The 23,261-nt window shown below is 43.2% G+C and overlaps 2 protein-coding genes across 2 annotated transcripts; one reads left to right on the forward strand and one right to left on the reverse strand.

Annotated features, from left to right (window-relative positions):
• Positions 1-1,962: 1,962 nt before the first annotated feature.
• On the forward strand, positions 1,963-3,454 carry LOC119331175 (ctenidin-1-like). The gene is made up of 2 exons (XM_037604352.1): positions 1,963-2,120; positions 2,741-3,454. The coding sequence occupies exons 1-2, from the start codon at positions 2,021-2,023 to the stop codon at positions 3,154-3,156; spliced, it is 516 nt and encodes a 171-aa protein (XP_037460249.1). The 5' UTR covers positions 1,963-2,020; the 3' UTR covers positions 3,157-3,454.
• A 1,431-nt stretch (positions 3,455-4,885) lies between these two features.
• LOC119329108 (damage-control phosphatase At2g17340-like) lies at positions 4,886-10,076 on the reverse strand. Its single transcript, XM_037602109.1, has 12 exons — positions 9,715-10,076; positions 9,570-9,635; positions 7,645-7,711; positions 7,504-7,572; positions 7,251-7,391; positions 6,899-7,027; positions 6,237-6,323; positions 5,791-5,865; positions 5,645-5,722; positions 5,467-5,544; positions 5,327-5,389; positions 4,886-5,191 (listed from the first exon to the last, which is right to left on the reverse strand). The coding sequence occupies exons 1-12, from the start codon at positions 9,882-9,884 to the stop codon at positions 5,117-5,119; spliced, it is 1,098 nt and encodes a 365-aa protein (XP_037458006.1). The 5' UTR covers positions 9,885-10,076; the 3' UTR covers positions 4,886-5,116.
• Between the last annotated feature and the right edge of the window lie 13,185 nt (positions 10,077-23,261).

Raw genomic sequence — 23,261 nt, forward strand, 5'->3', positions numbered from 1 at the left:
TTTGATATTTCTATGTAAGGACATCTCCAACGCGACTCTTAAAACAGACACGCTATTTGTTTGTCGACGCATCCATGGATAACAAGAGCCGGCTATCCAAACCCTGAACATCAAACGTCCGGACACATTTCAAAAGAAATTGGAACAAATCGGGCAAATTTCATGCAAATTGTACAATTTTCATTTAAACATAATCGAATTCATTACATTTTCAACATATTTCACTAAACAAAAGTGGGTGACACTTTTTTAACGTAGTCTAAATGTTTGCCGGCCATGGCGGCGACCGTGTCCCATGTCATGTCTTCCCCATGTTCAGCAAGCTCACCGACCGTGAGCCCTTGGAAGTGAAGTTGTGAGAGGGGAAGAATAAGACGTGAGGGCACAACCCACATGCGACACCAAGCATTCAAACGTCCCATGTTCTACTCTTCCTCGGCGGTGTTCGTCGTGTCTTCGACGCCGGTTGTGGACGGACCAAGTTCATGGTCGTTGCGACGGGAAGCAAACCACATGGGTGGCACGTCCAACAGGGAGCTGGCTACATCCTGGTTGTCTATGCCTCCTCTTCGTCTGCCTCGACACCGATATCCGAGAAGAGGGTATCTCTCTTTGCTCGCAGGACATGCAGACACCATCGATTGCAACAGACATCACAAGAGTTGCGCATGGACTGGTACAGCGTCCACTGCTCATCAAGGAAGCATGAATTCGTGACCATGGCCACGACGACATCGTCGTTTTCCTGTTCGCCAACGATTTGCCCCTCTGTGAGCCGGTGCTCATCAAGGAGCGAGAGGTTGTAGCGTTGATCCTCCTGCGCATGTCGGAATGCCGACACATGCGGAGCCGACTGCTTTTCCACCATGACAGTGTTAAAGTGCGTCTGCATAGGCGGTGGCGCCGGCTCGTCGTCGGATGCCTCCTCCGTCGTCTCGTCGCTGACCTCCGACGCGCTCACCAGCAAGCCAGCCTCAGTCATGGCTTACATGATGGGCATGCCAGTCGATCGCAATGCCGGCCAACTCCTACTTCTGCTTTGCCGAGAGGCTCTGATCCCACATCGCTCTAGAGCTCACGATCATAGCGGACGTGTTGTGGTGTGGGTGGTGCCGGGCGAGGACGCGGCATTTGGGTATCGGCCAGGCAAAGCAGCGGGCTATATCAATGCGGGCGCCAGAGTTGGTTTCTCGGACGCCGCGCCTGTTTAATGTCGGTGGGCGGATGGGTGGGGCCCGGTTCGAATGCTCCGTCGAAAGGATCTCCCACATCGCTCCAGTCATTTCTGGTCACGCATCTCTGCATCAGAACATGCACGGAGACTGGGCGTCCCTCTTGGCCCGCATGCCGCTAAAATGCTGGCTTCAATGAGAGATCGTGTCCGCTCCGAGCCGACATTAATGTGAAGCTAGCACTCTATAGCTGTGCTGACCGGCATGAATATGCAGCAACCAGTTCGTGCGGGAGAGGGAGCGGGCGCGGACTCGGTTTTTGGGCAGGTCTGGGGTGTAATCGATCGATGAATCCGTGCTAACATACACGGGTCAAATTAATAGACAGGATATAATCGATCAATGAATACGATAATAATAATTAATACACGGGTGCACAAAAGTGGACAATCTCTACTTTGTTAGACGAAATTGCGGTAAGGACGACAGTTGCCGGCCGACCTTTGGGCGATTGGTGGATCGAACGGCGTTATTCAGTTTTGGTCTACCAATGGATGGCTTGATGCGCCACAGCGTTCTTGTTAGCAAGTGGTTCTACACTCTGGGGGTAGCTAATCAAATGTGACAACGAGATATACCAAAGCTCGGTCCCGGTTTGATCATATCCTAGCTAACAGCCAACCATACCGGTGCATGGAGTTATCGAAGGTTGAAACTTTTAAAAATGGAGATAGGCATAGGCGTGCATGCATACATGTCTGGCCTCTTCTATAAGTACGGCAATTCTAGCAGCGATATCATCTCATCCTAAGCTAGCTATTATAACTCGATCAAACTGATCATCGCCAATGGCGGTCAAGTCTCTAGTTCTTCTTGGTGTCGTACTAGCCTCGCTCCTGCTTCTCTCCGAGGATGTAGCGGATGCTAGAGAGCTTACAGATGCTAAAGGTTTGTAACTTATATGTATTTACTAACACAGTAGACTACACAACTCATACTTCATCCTATATATGCACGGCTACCCTGTCTACCTCAAGCAATGTTCACTACTTGTCTACCCGAAAATATATATTAGAGCATATGCACCCATGCCCTCTCTATCTAGCCATCCATTTCCTGCTTTAAGATTCGTGAAAATACATTTCTTTTTTTTGTTTCTTCCACATAGAACATATCTTGAAGTTCAAACCTATGCAGTATGGCAAAGCTTTCTAAGTAGAATCTAGGATAAATCTTTCAGATTTTTTTGTCAAATATAAATATATAAAATACGTCTTGTTTGATTAAAAAATCATATTTTTAGTATTTATGGCGGACAAAAATTCTGAAAGATTTATCCTAGATTCTAGTTGAAAGCTTTGGCATGCTGCATAGGTTTGGACTTCAAGATATGTTCTATGTGGGAGAAACAAAAAAGAGAAAATTTCATATAGAAAGTTAGTTGTGCCGCACGGATCTTAAAGCGATATTGGAGAGCTAGGATAGCAGGGCCTAGGTGCAAGTGCTCTAAAAATCCACGTCCCTTGTCTACCTCAAGCAATGTTCACTAAGGAATTTTGTTCATGCAGAGTCCAAGGAGAAGAATGTGAAACCTGCAAGAGGGTCGGGCCTGCCTAAGGAAGAGAAATGGGGAGGTGGAAACAAGCATGATGGAGGATACGGAGACGGTGGAGGGTATGGCGGTGGCGGGTACGGTAACGGTGGGGGATATGGAAATAGTGGTGGAGGTTATGGCTATGGAGGTTATGGAAACAATGATGGTGGGTATGGTGGAGGATACGGCAATTCTGGGCATGGTTACGGCGGTGGAGGCTATGGACCTGGATATGGTGGCGGGTATGGCAATGGCGGTGGAAATGGTGGATTTGGCAGCGGCTTTGGTGGGGGATATGGTGGTGGCGGCGGATATGGTGGAGGTGGAGGATACGGTGGCGGTGGCGGTGGAGGTTACGGTGGAGGATATGGTGGCGGTGGCTATCCTTGATATGGATATTTGCAAGAGGTCACAATGGTTGGAACTATGAAAACAACACTAGATATGTGTTTGTGTTTTAATTAAGCATCTGTGTTGTTATGTGATATGGTTAAATAAAAAAATGGTCCTTATGGTCGCGTTATAGGAGCAAGGTCTGTAAGGTTGAGAAGTCAGGCGAGCAAGCCAACCTTGTGTTGTTTCTTGTTATGTATAAAATAGAAGATATGTTTTAAATTGTAAGTGGGCTTTGATTATTGATTTTTCTTAAACACAGAGAGATCTATGTGCCTATATATCATGATAAAAAGTATCTATGATTTACAAGAGTAGCTCCATGGCGCCAACAAGGGTGGCAGCCCAAGCGGTGTACAACAAGGGACTTATGGTACTATTCTTCTTAAATTATTGTTTTCTACCGTCCGCCACTCACGGCAATGATCACGCACTCCATCAACTACCGCAGTAGGGAGCAAAGAGGTGTGCTTGAAGACACGCCGGCTCCTCTCAAGCCAAGTGCATTGTAGCGAGGAAATCACCACCTAGTTGACGCCCTTGCGAAGCTTTGGCGGGATGGACAGTTGCCAAGAGGTCCACCATTGAAGGATAGAATCATTCACCATTAGGGCAAGATGGGTGAGAGCCCAAGAACGATCTAGTGAAGGATGTCATTTGACAAGTAAAAAACTGTGGAAATCATAGTCATCTTGGATCAAAAGCACTGCACCTCACTTTTTTTTAATTGATCTTCAACCGGACCATTGTTTCAAACGTGTCGGCTTGAAATTCCTAACATATTTATCATCTTTTAAAAACAATATGATATCATCAACATATCTACATATGACTACACCACTACGATTTAGGAATGATATAGGGGTTGACATAAAGAAAATGAATGACAAGAGGTGTAACATGAATACATGACACAGTAGTTTGGCAGGCAAAACAATTTTCTGACCTGCATATCTAGTCCATTGAATTGACATAAACTATAATCTCCCCATTAAACTCAACCAAAACCATACTTACGATTTCTTTTTAATATCAAGATCCATGGATGCCGCATCAAGAGTCCTTTGCGCGTGTGTGCTCATGCTCAGCCGTAGGTGTACAAGCACGGAGGCCAAGGCAGCGGCTGAAGAAAGCAGAGAATAGACGCCCAACCATTTCATGATCGAATTCTCCAATTGTAAATCTCCAGCTACCAGGAAATCATCGTCAGCACAGCATTCGGGCAACAGCAAGCCGAAACGCAAAATATGTGCAATCATTTGCCGATCAGCCACAAGTTGACGTGGCGCCATATGAATTCGGCGGCGAGTTGGGTACCCTCTTTGACTTGTCAAGCAAATGTTGTTGTTGTAATTCTTGCTTCAATACACATGTGGTATTTAAATAGATCAAACTATTACTCCCTCCGTTCGGAGTTAGTTGTCACAGAAATGGATGTATCTAGACGAACGGATGAGACATGAGATTGGTTTGGTTTGTATCTTTTTCGTAGATTGCTTCAATAACACAGTACCAAAGCACGGTAGGCACAGATTGGTTTGTATCTTTTTCGTAGATTCATTGTTTTCATAATGTTTAGGAACAAAAAACCAAAAGAAACCGAAAAACCGATAAAAGAATCAAAACCAGATGGTGTAGTACCTAAACTATCTACACAAGCCAGCCCATCGCCGCTCGCCCTCTGCAAAGCACCAGCAATTTGCCGCAATATGCGGCAAATAGGGAATTCCAAAATGCACCTCAATTTACACTTATATTATTAACCTGAAGCATAGAAAGGGGTGTTTTGACACATCTGCCATAAAAAATTGTTCTCCCTCACACTACAACAAGCGAATTGTAATTTCTTCCACTTGCTATCATCATGGATGCATACGTTCAGTGTAGGATTGCATCAGTAATCAATGTTTAAAATGAATGCAATGTGGTTGGTGCCATGCAGGGGCTTCAGAGTGTTTCAGGCCTCGTTGAACTTGAAGACGCAATCGTAAAGCCTTCCACCCAAAAACTGCGCCACTTCAGGATGCTTGACCTGGAACAGAGCAATAAAACAGTAGTTTGTGAACTTCAGTAACCAGTTTGTGTTAAATCATACAGTCTGCAGCTAATCTGGATAATCTTTGATATAAATAAATCACATAATCATAATGGACATAAAACAACACACCATTCCAATCTTGATCGAGTCACATTTCATTTGTGCGTATAGGTTGGTTTCGATTCCTCTTCCCTGTAAATGACACAGGTAGGGTGCAATTAGTGATGGCCTTCAAACAAAAAGATGTGCCAACTTGTGAATGCCCTTACCATGCCTTCTAGGACGACCAAGTCAGCATCGCTTGCCATATAGGCTAGTTCCGGTGCGACGCTAGACAAATCTATTACCTGAGACGAGGTGGGTTGTCTATTTAAGCATCTGAGACAATCAATAGAATTTACGAAGCCACCATAGTGGATGGCAGAGTCAGGTTCAAGATATTCTTACTGGCAGATCGTTCCCGGAGTTGGCAACAATGAGGTCAGATACATCCACACCAGCAAGCTTTCCATTTTCGTCCTTGAGCTGAAAACAATTGAAGAACATGAGTCACATTGTTGTATCATAAATGATATATGATTTTTTTTAGTTACCTTGTTTACAATCTCAACCAACTCTAGGTAAGTGATATCATTGATGGAAGGCATGTCATTGGCAGCAAGTATCACCTGCACCAACCAAAGAAAGATAACTATTGATATTCTTTACTCTTTACTAAAAAAGAAAGAAAAGAAATCATAAATCACAAGACAATTTATGCATCGATCACAGTGATTCCAAGTTGGACATGTACAACAACACAAGCACGCACATAAGCACGAACACACTTTCAGCTTAATTGAGAAGTCATGGATAGACATAGACTTCAATGTGAACCATTTTTCATAGATAATTTCTTGCATTCAGTTACTTAAAAGCTGAATAGGAGCGATACGTTACTACCGAAAACAAACTCATGTAGAAATGACAAGCAAACCCTTGTCCATGCTTTCCAGTAGTTCCGAATGAATAAGAGCAATATGAAAAGATTAAGACAAACCTTAGTGCCACGTCGGAGCAACTCCCTCGCAAATGGTAATATGCCCAATATGATATCAGCACCAGAATTATCAACAAAAATAACTGCCTACAGCATATGATAGAAGATTGATTCAGCTAGGTACAAACTTAAGGTTGGTTGTACAGAATCAACATTGTAAACATATACACAGCTGAAAGAAAATGCCACTGAGTAAACATAGTTTATATGCAACTGCCCAGTAATGATTTCACCCGTAATTGATGCATGGATGGTCCAGAACTGTTACTAGGCCAACAGTAACAACCACAGATACATAAGTCAAATCCACCAACAAAGCTACCAGGAGATACAGAAAGGAATACACTAAATATCACTGAGCGAGTTATTGATTTCTAATAATGTACATAGTACATATCAAAACAATTTATAAATGGGTTATTAACAAATAAGAACCATAATTATTGGAGATAGACATGGAACCAGAATACTAATGATATTAGCACTTTTTTTCTTCCAAAATATAAAACCATAGAACTGCAGATATACACTAAAATGACATATAAAACAGTACATTGCCACATATGCAAACTAAAACAGTCTCTTGCCATAGGATGGACAGCAGGCTCTGTCTGGCATTTTGTACAGTTTCAACAAGAATACAGTAAAACAATAAAATTTACCTTTTCCCAAGATTTCTTTGTCCATTTGCTTTTAAATGCATCTAGGTCATCAATAACCCAAGGTCGAGATAAAAGATTCTGGCAACTCGCCAAGAAGGACATACCATCTTTAGCAAAAACTTCTGCAAGCTTCAATTTTTGCAATAAAAAGAATATTTTGTCAATAACAAAGAGAGATCTCAGAAGGATTCACAAAGAACTAACGAAATTTGATTTCATCACTTTCAGGACTTCAGGTTGAATGGTCTTTCATATTAAGGCGGTGATGTTTCAAAGCAACCTAAGGTAAGCCCTTCGAAGCTCCATGGGAGTAAAAGACCAATAAAACATTAATGCAATTGGGACTACATACCTGTGCAGACCCTAAGTCAAATATGTTTCCTGCTAAGATTCCACGGATCAAGTTCTCTGCTCGTTTCTCACCATCTTCTATTTCATCATTCCGCTGAACAACTCCCTCAAACAGTGACATAGCCTTAGCGTTCTCCTCGTCCTACTCGTAAAGAATCAAAATAATCAAAGGAGCAGAAACAGTTACGACCAGAAATTATCACAACAATGAATAACAAAATTATGCCAGGTAGGAAAACCTTGTTACAATTTACCTTAACCTTCTTGAAGATGTCATGAAACCCCAATTCTCTAAGGATTAGCTCACGAAGCCTACAAAGAAGCTTGAGATCCATTGCAAGAGTTAGAAGTAGTTGAAAATTTTCTTTCATGATCCAATGAAAAACTCATCTTACTATGCAATCAGGAGGTCCTCCATGGCTCTCTGGGTTCTTCTTCAACTCCTCAAGCATATCAGTGTACCTTCACCACACAACAATACGTACATAACAAAATGTAAGAATGCATCTAGAAGGCTTCATAATATGAACAGAGTAACATTGTGATAATATTTGAGTAACCGTTGATGCACATCATGTCAGCGCTTAACCCCAGAGAAGCAATCATGAACGTGTAATGCACTTTTTTTTAACAAAGCAATGCAAATGTTGACTGGTGTAAATTAAGCCACACATACATGTAATATGTCGCAATGAAAGCATTGAACCTAAGACTAAAGCACCTTAACATATAAAAATAACAACATGGTTTGGAGTGATTTGCAGATCTAATTTCGCAGCCAAACATTATCTGGCAAATATCTGCCCATGACACCCAATAACAAACAAGAGATATCATCATCCGAACCATGAAAGTGAATCCCACGAATCATTTCCGGAATCGTACAGTTTTTGGTGCTTAGTAGCATACACAATACAATTGTTGTTAAGGCATCCCGTCTTGGACACTTAGGTGGCAAGGTGCCCTGGCAGCGCCTTGCAATTGTGCCTGCCTTAGCTGCATAGGCGTCAGGACAGTGGGTGCTCACCTTAGGTCACCTTACCGCCTTAAGAACAATGTACAATACATCGAAAGGATGAAAGAGCATGGTACAGTTAAAGACATACATGATCTCACGCTTCATTTCAAATATTTGGTATAGTAATTCTTAGAATTAACTATGTCTCAGCATTACCTCACATTGCTAGTTACTGAGATCATTCTGCGTGGATAAACTGCGACAGGTTAATGCTAGAACTGCTAATAAGTTGCTTGTGGGCATAAATCAAGGAATACTAAGTGCAAACCTAGTCTGTCAAATTTATCACTAGTTAGACTGCCAGTTGATGAACCAAAGCTGAGTGCTTACACCTGCTTGATATCAACTTAGCCTTAGCGGCTTATCCTTCTCACATCCGTACTCTTTTGACCAAAACATCCCAATCAAGTGACTGTCAAAGATATAGGCTCTTTGACCCTTTCTTCGTAAAATAGAATATCCCAAAATACTCTGAGGTGAAATGGCATTCGTTTATGTGCACAAGCAGAACTGTTAGGCATACGAATCACCAAGTGGTAATATCCAGCTGTTCAACTTTATGGCTTTCACCTCAAAGATAATTGATCTAATAAATATTACAAACATAAACTAACTTGGCCAGCTACTTCCACATGGCACCCATATCATAATATCAGCGAAGGCGGCCCTTCCGAGCTTTGAAGCTGTAACGCCCAAGAAATTTAGTGAGAGAGTTAACTTTTAGACTAAGGTGCTGCGTGTTTGCTTGTTACTGTTCAAAACGCCACACCAAAATTCTTAATATTCACAATAACAGAAGTTTTTTTGGTGCAAGCTAACAATTGGGATTGAAATATCTCTATCAGGATTAGGACACTTGTCTTGCGAACAGTTAACAGTTCATGAACACAACAGAAGTTAGTTTTTTTTCATTTGATACTTCCTCCCAATGATCAGCCCTCGCAAAGCTCCGCCTGCCTAGTTCAAGTGAGTTGTTTCAATTTTTATTTTATTTTTTTGGTTCAGCAATTGAAAATGAAGTCTGCCGCTGTCAAGTACATCAGGTGAATCAATTACTGTCTGCAAGTACCAAAGGAATTTAGCTATTGTGTAGTATGTGTCCATTCCAAATTAATCATGGCCTTTTTTCAGGAGCAGATATTTGATAGCCCATACTACATCTGCAAAGAAATCGACCTCTTGCCAATAGTTGCTAATATCTGATGAATCTGACACTAACTTGTCTTTACCACCACCACCACTTGAGTCATAACGAAGCAACATGATCGATCAATCAGACACTGGTCACTGATACATACGTACCTCTGAGCAAACTTCTCGGCCTTGGCGGGGGCATCCGGCACCGTGGGGTCATTCTCCGCCCGCTGCCTGGAAAAGGGTCAGAAGACGAACTGAAGTGAGAATCAGTGGAGCGCTACGGAGTTCAAATTCCGGGCCGGGACTGTACCTGAAGGATGGCACGGACTTCAGGAAGAGGTCGATCCACTGGATCTCGACGGGGGTGGCCTTGCGGGGGTTGTCGGAGGGGAAGCGGTAGGGTATGGTGCAGGCACGGTACGTGCTCTCCACTGGCGCCTGCAGCAGCGGGAACGGCACCGAAGGCGACGAGCTCTCCATGCCCCTCCGCCGCCGCTGCTGCGGTGCGTACGGTGGTTGGGGGTTTGTGCGGATCCTCGGAGGCGGTTAGCTCGGCCTCGCCGTGAGATCTGGTTGCGCCGTACGCACCGCACCGGCCGGGAAGATGAAGGAAGCGAAGTGCCGCTTGGCAATTGCAGAGAGTCGCTGCAGATGCTATCTTTTTTTTCGCACATTCGCTACAGATGCTCTTGCCTCCTGATGTAGATAGGCCCGCAATGTGCCGTAGTTTGGGCTCGGTACGCTTCATATGAGCCAGCCCAACTTCTGCTAGCGGGCTGAGGGACAGGGGGTCTCATCGCAAAGAGAGTTAGAGGAAGTTGTTCAACTCAAAAAAAGTTGGATTCTCAACAACAAAAAAAGTTAGAGGAAGTTGTCTTTCTTTTTTCTTTTCTTTTTTGCGGGGGTAGAGGAAGTTGTCTTTCGAAGCAAGTAGTGAAGGACATCCATGCTGGAACACAAGGAGCGTATGGGAATATCAGTAGTGAGATCAAGCATGGAGCTTTAAATTTTAATTGTAATTTTATTTTTGAAGGTAGAGCATTGAATGGTGATGCCGATAGATTAGCCAAATTTTCTCATTCTCTTGATTAGGGATGACACATCTGGTTGATCCAACCCTAGATCCTATTTGTATTCCATCGCGCGTGAAGTATGATCAATAAAACTTGATGACACCCTAAAAAAGGTTAGAGGAAGTTGTCTGGGAGCAACTTTTGTTTTTCCCCTAAATTTATTTTTATTTATTAATTAAAAAATATAATTGCCCAAGACCCGCCCATTAGTGGCACATGTGACAGCGGGCGATGCGGTGCCTGCCGGCGAGGGGTAGGGCGAAACGGTGTGTGGGGTGTCGGCGTGAGCGGCGGGCGGCGATACGGCCGCAAGGCGGTTTGGTAGCAGGCAGCGTGGGCGTTCCGGCGTGGCGGTACAGGTGTATTGCGGCGTTCCGGCGAGGTTCCAACGGAGCAAGCGATGAAGTTTCGGGCAATTATTAGCCCGCCAAAAGGATACGAAAAGATTATCTTTCCGTAAACTTGCGGGAAGAATGCCACTTTTACATAATCTCTAAAGTTATGGACACTTTTAAGGAAATTGTTGGAGAGGTTTTCTGCCCCCAACTTTTCGTAAACAGTGGTTAGTTTAGATATAGGGGAGCTGTTGGTGTTGCTCTAAGACACTTTTAAGGGAACTGTTGGGGCGTATTTCTTCTGGGTTTTTCTTGCACGGGTTTTGTCGGCTTCCCTCATTTTTGTTTCCATTTTTATTTATATTTTTAGTTGCATTTTTATTTATTTATTTATATTTTCCCCTTTTTATCAAATTTGTGACCTTTTTTCGCAAAAGACCTTTTTTCAAATTTGTGAACTATTTTTCAAATTTCATGAACCTTTTTCACATTTTGAGTTTTTTTCATTATTTGTGAACCTTTTCCTTTTTTGAAAAGTCAACAGTCAACTCTCAGTGGTCAATGATCTAGGTCACTGGTTGGCCAGCCAACAATCAACGGTCATAGGTCATCAGTTAACAGGTTTAAAACAAGCGCAGCTGGGCCGGATCCATATACTCTCGTGCGTGATTGTAAGTCTTATTAGCTGGCGCCTGAGATTTCTCAAAAACAAAAAAAAATAACAAAAACTGGCGCCTAAGGAGCCAATTAGGAGCGATCCCTATTCGTCACTTATTGGGAGCAACTAGTTCATGGGTACCACCCTCAGCTTCCCAGTGAATGCGCACGCACGGGCGCTTCACCCATGTCGCACACTGGAGGCACTCAGCACGTGCTTTCGACATTTTGGGCATTTTTATTTCTATTCAGATTTTGGGTTTTCCAATTTTACCAGGTTTTTTTCTATGTTCTATGTTTTTTTCTTTTTATTTATTCTTTGGTTTCTTTGTTTCTTGGCTGTGCTTTTCACGTGAAGCATAAAAGGCACAATTGTGCTCATGGTGAAAACCCGTTGTGTTTTCGTGTGAAGTATAATTGTTCTTTTTGTGTCAAGCACAAACTATGCTTATGTGTTTCCCAACAAAATTGAATAGCATAGTTCTGTGATGACCCATAAGTATAAGGGATCTATTGTAGTCCTTTTGATAAGTAAGAGTGTCGAACCCAACGAGGAACAGAAGGAAATGATAAGCGGTTTTCAGCAAGGTATCCTCTGCAAGTACTGAAATAAGTGGTAGCAGATAGTTTTATGATAAGATAATTTGTAATGAGCAACAAGTAACAAAATTAAATAAAGTGCAGCAAGGTGGCCCAATCCTTTTTGTAGCAAAGGACAAGCCTAGACAAACTCTTATATAGAAGAAAACGCTCCCGAGGACACATGGAAATTATCGTCAAGCTAGTTTTCATCACGTTCATATGATTCGCGTTCGGTATTTTGATAATATGATATGTGGGTGGATCGATGCTTGGGTGCTGTCCTTACTTGAACAAGCATCCCACTTATCATTAACCCCCATTGCAAGCATCCACAAATACAACAGAAGTATTAAGGTAAACCTAACCATAGCATGAAACATATGGATCCAAATCAGCCCCTTACGAAGCAACGCATAAACTAGGGTTTAAGCTTCTGTCACTCTAACAATCCATCATCTACTTATTACTTTCCAATGCCTTCCTCTAGACCCAAATAATGGTGAAGTGTCATGTAGTCGACGTTCACATAACACCACTAGAAGAGAGACAACATACATCTCATCAAAATATCGAACGAATACCAAATTCACATGACTACTAATAGCATGACTTCTCCCATGTCCTCAAGAACAAACGTAACGATTCATAAAGCATATTCATGTTCATAATCAGAGGGGTATTAATATGCATATAGGATCTGACCATATGATCTTCCACCAAATAAACCGGCTAGTATCAACTACAAGGAGTAATCAACACTACTAGCAACCTACAGGTACCAATCCCAGACTTAGAGACAAGAATTGGATACAAGAGATGAACTAGAGTTTGAGAGGAGATGGTGCTGGTGAAGATGTTGACGGAGATTGGTCCCCTCCCGATGAGAGGAGCGTTGGTGATGACGATGGTGATGATTTTCCCCTTCCGGAGGGAAGTTTCCCCGACAGAACAGCTCCACCGGAGCCCTAGATTGGTTCCGCCAAGGTTCCGCCTCATGGCGGCGGAGTCTCGTCCCGAAAGCTTGCTTATGATTTTTTTCCAACGAAAGACTCTATATAGCAGAAGATGGGCATCGGAGGGCCACCAGGGGGCCCACGAAGCAGGGGGCGCGCCCCCACCCTCGTGGCTAGGGTGTGGGCCCCCTCTGGAACTTCTTGCGCTCAGTATTTTTTATATATTTTGAAAATAGCTTCCGTGAAGTTTCAGGACTTTTGGAGTTGTGCGGAATGTTGGAAATATGCCCTAGAGGCAATAATAAATTGATTATTATTATATTTCCTTGTTCATGATAATCGTTTATTATCCATGCTAGAATTGTATTGATAGGAAACTCAGATACATGTGTGGATACATAGACAACACCATGTCCCTAGTAAGCCTCTAGTTGACTAGCTCGTTAATCAATAGATGGTTATGGTTTCCTGACCATGGACATTGGATGTCGTTGATAACGGGATCACATCATTAGGAGAATGATGTGATGGACAAGACCCAATCCTAAGCCTAGCACAAGATCATGTAGTTCGTATGCTAAAGCTTTTCTAATGTCAAGTATCATTTCCTTAGACCATGAGATTGTGCAACTCCCGGATACCGTAGGAGTGCTTTGGGTGTGCCAAACGTCACAACGTAACTGGGTGGCTATAAAGGTACACTACGGGTATCTCTGAAAGTGTCTGTTGGGTTGGCACAAATCGAGATTGGGATTTTGTCACTCCGTGTAAACGGAGAGGTATCTCTGGGCCCACTCGGTAGGACATCATCATAATGTGCACAATGTGACCAAGGGGTTGATCACGGGATGATGTGTTACGGAACGAGTAAAGAGACTTGCCGGTAACAAGATTGAACAAGGTATCGGTATACCGACGATCGAATCTCGGGCAAGTACCATACCGCTAGACAAAGGGAATTGTATACGGGATCGATTGAGTCCTTGACATCGTGGTTCATCCGATGAGATCATCGTGGAACATGTGGGAGCCAACATGGGTATCCAGATCCCGATGTTGGTTATTGACCGGAGAACATCTCGGTCATGACTACATGTCTCCCGAACCCGTAGGGTCTACACACTTAAGGTTCGATGACGCTAGGGTTATAAAGGAAGCTTGTATGTGGTTACCGAATGTTGTTCGGAGTCCCGGATGAGATCCCGGACGTCACGAGGAGTTCCGGAATGGTCCGGAGGTAAAGATTTATATATAGGAAGTCCTGTTTCGGCCATCGGGACAAGTTTCGGGGTCATCGGTATTGTATCGGGACCACCGGAAGGGTCCCGGGGGCCCACCGGGTGGGGCCACCTGCCCCGGGGGCCACATGGGCTGTAGGGGGTGCGCCTTGGCCTACATGGGCCAAGGGCACCAGCCCCTAGAGGCCCATGCGCCAAGATATAGAAAAAAGGGGAGAGTCCTAAAAGGGGAAGGCACCTCCGAGGTGCCTTGGGGAGGATGGACTCCTCCCCCCTCTTAGCCGCACCCCTTCCTTGGAGGAAGGGGCAAGGCTGCGCCTCCCCCCTCTCCCCTGCCCCTATATATAGTGGAGGGGAGGGAGGGCTTCCATACCTGAGCCCCTGGCGCCTCCTCCCTCCCGTGACACCTCCTCCTCTCTCGTAGGTGCTTGGCGAAGCCCTGCAGGATTGCCACGCTCCTCCATCACCACCACGCCGTTGTGCTGCTGCTGGATGGAGTCTTCCTCAACCTCTCCCTCTCTCCTTGCTGGATCAAGGCGTGGGAGACATCATCGATCTGTACGTGTGTTGAACGCGGAGGTGCTGTCCGTTCGGCACTAGATCATCGGTGATTTGAATCACGACGAGTACGACTCCATCAACCCCGTTCACTTGAACGCTTCCGCTTAGCGATCTACAAGGGTATGTAGATGCACTCTCCTTCCCTTCGTTGCTAGTCTCTCCATAGATAGATCTTGGTGACACGTAGGAAATTTTTGAATTTCTGCTACGTTCCCCAACAGTGGCATCATGAGCTAGGTCTATTGCGTAGATTCTTTGCACGAGTAGAACACAAAGTAGTTGTGGGCGTCGATATTGTTCAATATGCTTGCCGTTACTAGTCTTATCTTGATTCGGCGGCATCGTGGGATGAAGCGGCCCGGACCAACCTTACACGTACGCTTACGTGAGACCGGTTCCACCGACAAACATGCACTAGTTGCATAAGGTGGCTGGCGGGTGTCTATCTCTCCCACTTTAGTCGGATCGGATTCGATGAAAAGGGTCCTTATGAAGGGTAAATAGCAATTGGCATATCACGTTGTGGTTCATGCGTAGGTAAGAAACGTTCTTGCTAGAAACCCATAGCAGCCACGTAAAACATGCAAACAACAATTAGAGGACGTCTAACTTGTTTTTGCAGGGTATGCTATGTGATGTGATATGGCCAAAAAGGATGTGATGAATGATATATGTGATGTATGAGATTGATCATGTTCTTGTAATAGGAATCACGACTTGCATGTCGATGAGTATGACAACCGGCAGGAGCCATAGGAGTTGTCTTTATTTATTTGTGACCTGCGTGTCAACTTAAAACGTCATGTAATTACTTTACTTTATTGCTAACCGTTAGCCATAGTAGTATAAGTAATAGTTGGCGAGGCAACTTCATGAAGACACGATGATGGAGATCATGATGATGGAGATCATGGTGTCATGCCGGTGACGATGATGATCATGGAGCCCCGAAGATGGAGATCAAAAGGAGCAAAGTGATGATGGCCATATCATGTCACTATTTGATTGCATGTGATGTTTATCATGTTTATGCATCTTATTTGCTTAGAACGACGGTAGTAAATAAGATGATCCCTTACAACAATTTCAAGAAGTGTTCTCCCCTAACTGTGCACCGTTGCGACAGTTCGCTGTTTCAAAACATCACGTGATGATCGGGTGTTTTATTCAGACGTTCAAATACAACGGGTGTTGACGAGCCTAGCATGTACAGACATGGCCTCGGAACACACGCGAAACACTTAGGGTTAACTTGACAAGCCTAGCATGTACAGACATGGCCTCGGAACACGGAGACCGAAAGGTCGAGCATGAGTCGTATAGAAGATACGATCAACATGAAGATGTTCACCGATGATGACTAGTCCGTCTCACGTGATGATCGGACACGGCCTAGTTTGACTCGGATCATGTAATCACTTAGATGACTAGAGGGATGTCTATCTGAGTGGGAGTTCATAAGATGAACTTAATTATCCTGAACATAGTCAAAAGGTTTTTTGCAAATTATGTCGTAGCTCACGCTATAGTTCTACTGTTTAGATATGTTCCTAGAGAAAAATTAGTTGAAAGTTGATAGTAGCAATTATGCGGACTAGGTCCGTAAACTGAGGATTGTCCTCATTGCTTCATAGAAGGCTTATGTCCTTAATGCACCGCTCAGTGTGCTGAACCTCGAACGTTGTCTGTGGTTGTTGCGAACATCTGACATACACGTTTTGATAACTACGTGATAGTTCAGTTAAACGGTTTAGAGTTGAGGCACCAAAGACGTTTTTGAAACATCGCGAAACATATGAGATGTTTTGAGGGCTGAAATTGAGATTTCAGGCTCGTGCCCATGTCAAGAGGTATAAGACCTCCGATGACTTTCTTAACCTGCAAACTAAGGAGAAAAGCTCAATTGTTGAGCTTGTGCTCAGATTGTCTGAGTACAACAATCATTTGAATCTAGTGGGAGTTGATCTTCCAGATAAGACAGTGATGGTTCTCCAAAGTCATTGCCACCAAGCTGTTAGAGCTTCGTGATGAACTATAACATATCAGGGATAGATATGATGATCCTTGAGGTATTCGCGATGTTTGACACCGCGAAAGTAGAAATCAAGAAGGCGCATCAATTGTTGATGGTTGGTGAAACCACTAGTTTCAAGAAGGGCAAGGGCAAGAAGGGATACTTCATGAAACGGCAAATCAGTTGCTGCTCTAGTGAAGAAACCCAAGGTAAAACCCAAACCCGAGACTAAGTGCTTCTGTAATAAGGGGAACAACCACTAGAGCAGAATTACCCTAGATACTTGGTAGATAAGGAGGCTGGCAAGGTGGATAGAAGTATATTGCATATACATTGTGTTAATGTGTACTTTGCTAGTACTCCTAGTAGCACCAGGGTATTAGATACCGGTTCGGTTGCTAAGTGTTAGTAACTCGAAACAAAAGGCTACGGAATAAACGGAGACTAGCTAAAGGTGAGCTGACGATATGTGTTGGAAGTTTTTCCAAGCTTGATATGATCAAGCATCGCACGCTCCCTCTACCAAAGAGATTGGTGTTAAACCTAAATAATTGTTATTTGGTGTTTGCGTTGAGCATAGACATGATTGGATTACGTCTATCGCAATACGGTTATTCATTTAAGGAGAATAATGGTTACTCTGTTTATTTGAATAATACCTTCAATGGTCTTACACCTAAAATGAATGGTTTATTAAATCTCGATCGTAGTGATACACATGTTCGTGCCAAAAGATATTAATGATAGTACCACCTACTTGTGGCACTGCCACGTAAGTCATATCAGTATAAAACGCATGAAGAAGCTCCATATTGATGGATCTTTGGGCTCACTCATTTTTGAAAAGTTTGAGACATGCGAACCATGTCTATTGGTGTATATGCATGAAGAAACTCCATGCAAATGGACCGTTTTGACTCACTTGATTTTGAATCACTTGGGACATGCAAATCATACCACACGGGCAAGATGACTGAAAAGCCTCGTTTTCAGTAAGATGGAACAAGATAGCAACTTGTTGGAAGTAATACATTTTGATGTGTACAGTCCAATGAGTGCTGAGGCATGTAGTGGATATTGTTATGTTCTTACTTCACAGATAATTTGAGTGGATGTTGAGTACATTTACTTGATGAATCATGAGTCTGAATTATTGAAAGGTTCAAGTAATTTCAGGGTGAAGTTGAAAGATCGTCGTGACAAGAGGATAAAATATCTATGATATGATCATAGAGATGAATATCTGAATTACGAGTTTGGCACAGAATTAAGACATTGTGGAAATAGTTTCACAACTAATACAGCCTGGAACACCATAGTGTGATGGTGTGTCCGAACATCATAACTGCACCCTATTGGATATGATGCATACCATGATGTCTCTTATCGAAGTACCACTATAGTTTATGGGTTAGGCATTAGAGACAACCACATTCACTTTAAATAGGGCACCTCGTAATTCCGTTGAGATGACACCGTATGAATTATGGTTTAGAGAAACCCCTAAGCTGTCATTTCTTAGAAGTTTGGGGCTGCGATGCTTATGTGGAAAGGTTTCAGGCTGATAAGCTCGAACCCAAAGCGGATAAATGCATCTTCATAGGACACCCAAAAACAGTTGGGTATACCTCCTAATTCAGATCCGAAAGCAATAGGGATTGTTTCTTGAATTGGGTCCTTTTTCGAGGAAAGGTTTCTCTCGAAAAGTTGAGTGGGAGGATGGTGGAGACTTGATGAGGTTATTGAACCGTCACTTCAACAAATGTGTAGCAGGGCACAGGAAGTTGTTCCTGTGGCACGTACACCAACTGAAGTGGAAGCTTATGATAGTGATCATGAAATTTTGGATCAAGTCACTACCGAACCTCGTAGGGTGACAAGGATACGTACTACTTCAGAGTGGTACGGTAATCCTGTCTTGGAAGTCATGTTGCTAGACAACAATGAACCTATGAGCTATGGAGAAGCGATGGTGGGCCCGGATTCCGATAAATGGCTCAAGGCCATAAAATCCGAGATAGGATCCATGTATGAAAACAAAGTGTAGACTTTGGCAGAACAACTCGATGGTCGTAAGGCTGTTGAGTGCAGATGGATTTTGAAAGGAAGACAGACAATGATGGTAAGTGTCACCATTGAGAAAGCTCGACTTGTCGTTAAGATGTTTTTCGACAAGTTCAAGGAGTTGACTACGATGAGACTTTCTCACTCGTAGCGATGCTAAGAGTCTGTTGGAATTATATTAGCAATTACTGCATTATTTATGAAATCTTGCAGATAGGATGTCAAAACATTGTTTCCTCGACGATTCTTGAGGAAAGGTTGTATGTGATACAACCGGAAGGTTTTGTCTATCCTGAAATATGCTAATAAGTATGCAAAGCTCCAGCAATCCTTCTGAGGACTGGAGTGAGCATCTCGGAGTTGGAATGTATGCTTTGATGATGATCAAAGATTTTGGGTGTATACAAAGTTTATGAGAAACTTGTATTTCCAAAGAAGTGAGTGGGAGCACTATAGAATTTCTGATGAGTATATGTTGTTGACATATTAATGATCGGAAATGACGTAGAATTTCTGGAAAGCATAAAGGGTTATTTGGAAAGTATTTTTCAATGGAAAACCTGGATTAAGCTGCTTGAGCATTGAGCATCAAGATCTATAAGGATAGATTAAAACGCTTAATGGTACTTTCAAATGAGCACATACCTTGACATGATCTTGAAGGTGTTCAAGATGGATCAGTCAAAGAAGGAGTTCTTGCCTGAGTTGTAAGGTATGAAGTTAAGACTTAAAGCTCGACCATGGCAGAATAGAGAGAAAGGACTAAGGTCGTCCCCTATGCATAAGATGTAGGCTCTACAGTATGCTATGCTGTGTACCGCACCTGAAGTGTGCTTTACCATGAGTCAGTCAAGGGGTACAAGAGTGATCCAAGAATGGATCACAGGACAGCGGTCAAAGTTATCCTTAGTAACTAGTGGACTAAGGAATTTTCTCAATTATGGAGGTGGTAAAAGAGTTCGTCGTAAAGGGTTACGTCGATGCAAGCTTAACACCTATCCGGATAGCTCTGAGTAGAGATACCGGATACGTATAATGGAGCAACAATTTAGAATAGCTCCAAGTAGAACAATTATTTGGAATAGCTCCAAATAGAACGTGGTAGCTGCATCTAGGAGATGACATAGAGATTTGTAAAGCACACACGGATCTGAAAGGTTCAGAACCATTGACTATAACCTCTCTCACAAGCATAACATGATCAAACCCAGAACTCATCGAGTGTTAATCACATGGTAAATGTGAACTAGATTATTGACTCTAGTAAACTCTTTGGGTGTTAGTCACATGGGGATGTGACCTTGAGTGTTAATCACATATCGATGTGAACTAGATTATTGACTCTAGTGCAAGTGGGAGACTGTTGGAAATATGCCCTAGAGGCAATAATAAATTGATTATTATTATATTTCCTTGTTCATGATAATCGTTTATTATCCATGCTAGAATTGTATTGATAGGAAACTCAGATACATGTGTGGATACATAGACAACACCATGTCCCTAGTAAGCCTCTAGTTGACTAGCTCGTTAATCAATAGATGGTTATGGTTTCCTGACCATGGACATTGGATGTCGTTGATAACGGGATCACATCATTAGGAGAATGATGTGATGGACAAGACCCAATCCTAAGCCTAGCACAATATCATGTAGTTCGTATGCTAAAGCTTTTCTAATGTCAAGTATCATTTCCTTAGACCATGAGATTGTGCAACTCCCGGATACCGTAGGAGTGCTTTGGGTGTGCCAAACGTCACAACGTAACTGGGTGGCTATAAAGGTACACTACGGGTATCTCTGAAAGTGTCTGTTGGGTTGGCACAAATCGAGATTGGGATTTTGTCACTCCGTGTAAACGGAGAGGTATCTCTGGGCCCACTCGGTAGGACATCATCATAATGTGCACAATGTGACCAAGGGGTTGATCACGGGATGATGTGTTACAGAACGAGTAAAGAGACTTGCCGGTAACGAGATTGAACAAGGTATCGGTATACCGACGATCGAATCTCGGGCAAGTACCATACCGCTAGACAAAGGGAATTGTATACGGGATCGATTGAGTCCTTGACATCGTGGTTCATCCGATGAGATCATCGTGGAACATGTGGGAGCCAACATGGGTATCCAGATCCCGCTGTTGGTTATTGACCGGAGAACATCTCGGTCATGACTACATGTCTCCCGAACCCGTAGGGTCTACACACTTAAGGTTCGATGACGCTAGGGTTATAAAGGAAGCTTGTATGTGGTTACCGAATGTTGTTCGGAGTCCCGGATGAGATCCCGGACGTCACGAGGAGTTCCGGAATGGTCCGGAGGTAAAGATTTATATATAGGAAGTCCTGTTTCGGCCATCGGGACAAGTTTCGGGATCATCGGTATTGTACCGGGACCACCGGAAGGGTCCCGGGGGCCCACCGGGTGGGGCCACCTGCCCCGGAGGCCACATGGGCTGTAGGGGGTGCGCCTTGGCCTACATGGGCCAAGGGCACCAGCCCCTAGAGGCCCATGCGCCAAGATATAGAAAAAAGGGGAGAGTCCTAAAAGGGGAAGGCACCTCCGAGGTGCCTTGGGGAGGATGGACTCCTCCCCCCTCTTAGCCGCACCCCTTCCTTGGAGGAAGGGGCAAGGCTGCGCCTCCCCCCTCTCCCCTGCCCCTATATATAGTGGAGGGGAGGGAGGGCTTCCATACCTTAGCCCCTGGCGCCTCCCTCCCTCCCGTGACACCTCCTCCTCTCCCGTAGGTGCTTGGCGAAGCCCTGCAGGATTGCCACGCTCCTCCATCACCACCACGCCGTTGTGCTGCTGCTGGATGGAGTCTTCCTCAACCTCTCCCTTTCTCCTTGCTGGATCAAGGCGTGGGAGACATCGTCGAGCTGTACGTGTGTTGAACGCGGAGGTGCTGTCCGTTCGGCACTAGATCATCGGTGATTTGAATCACGACGAGTACGACTCCATCAACCCCGTTCACTTGAACGCTTCCGCTTAGCGATCTACAAGGGTATGTAGATGCACTCTCCTTCCCTTCGTTGCTAGTCTCTCCATAGATAGATCTTGGTGACACGTAGGAAAATTTTGAATTTCTGCTACGTTCCCCAACACGGAATAGGTCTCTAATATTTGCTCCTTTTCCAGCCCAGAATCCCAGCTGTCGGCATTCTTCCTCTTTATGTAAACCTTGTAAAATAATAAAGAATATGCATAAGTATTATGACATAATGTGTAATAACAACCCATAATGCAATAAATATTGATATAAAAGCATGATGCAAAATGAATGTATCATTGTGTTTTCTCGAAAGGTGAAGCACAGTTGTGCTTCGGGTGAAGCACAATTTTACTTCCCCCTAAGAATGAAAAACACAATTGTGCTTCCATGTAAGCCATAATTGTGCTTTCCTAAAAAGTTGAAGCACAATTGTGCTTCCTTTTTTTTATTTTAGTTTTCATTTGTTTGTGTGTGTGTGTGGGGGGGGGATCAATTTCATGTTTTTTTAAAGAAAGTCCATCCAAATCTATTAACATGAGATCTGGTTTTGAATATCTCGATGCGAGAAATGCAACAGTAAAAATAATTCGTTATTTGGATGGACGATTCAAGAGATAAAACGTTTTGCAAAAGAAGAATTTGCGAATAAATACAATACTCCTGGATCGCGAGAAGTGTTGCACAAGCAATGTGCCACGTGTCATCATCAGAGGAAGTGGGTGTGACCTTTATAAGGGGCACCCCCTTGACTAGTTATTTCGCGCTTACCGTGACAAGTTGTTGCCACTTCACACAAATGAGCACGCTAGTGGTTGCTTTGGGCCGTCCAACTTAATGCTTTGGAGATTGGATGGTTCTTCTGTTTTTTAAGAATGTTCTCGAAGGTTCTAGCCCGGGTTCTTGTCGGTTTTGTTCACCTTCTATAAGGTTCTTCAACATGTTTTCATTTTTCAATTTTTTTCATTGTTTTTTTCGGCTTTCTTCTCTGTTTTTCAAAAGATATGGTTTACTATTTCTTGTCCTTTTTCAAAAACTCACAAATTTCGAAAATGTTGAATATCTTGTATAAGTTGCTCATATTTTCAAAAATTATTCATATTTTTCAAAATAGGATATTCAAAAATTGTATACAACTTTCGAATGTTCAAAAAGTTTAAAATTATTCAGAGTTTATAAAAATGATCTAATTTAAATTTTGTTCATGATTTGCAAAAAGTATTGGGAAATTCAAAAATTTAAAGTATTTTCAGAAAAACCTACAAAATCTCTAAATTGTTTGCAAGTTAAAAAACAAAAAAAATCTCAGTTTTAAAAAATTGTTCGGATTATGAAACATGTGCCACATTGTCGGTTCACCACATGTGGTTTGTTGCAGTAACTCGTCA

Source organism: Triticum dicoccoides, chromosome 7A (genome assembly GCF_002162155.2).
Source record: "Triticum dicoccoides isolate Atlit2015 ecotype Zavitan chromosome 7A, WEW_v2.0, whole genome shotgun sequence".
NCBI classification, from domain to species: Eukaryota; Viridiplantae; Streptophyta; class Magnoliopsida; order Poales; family Poaceae; genus Triticum; species Triticum dicoccoides.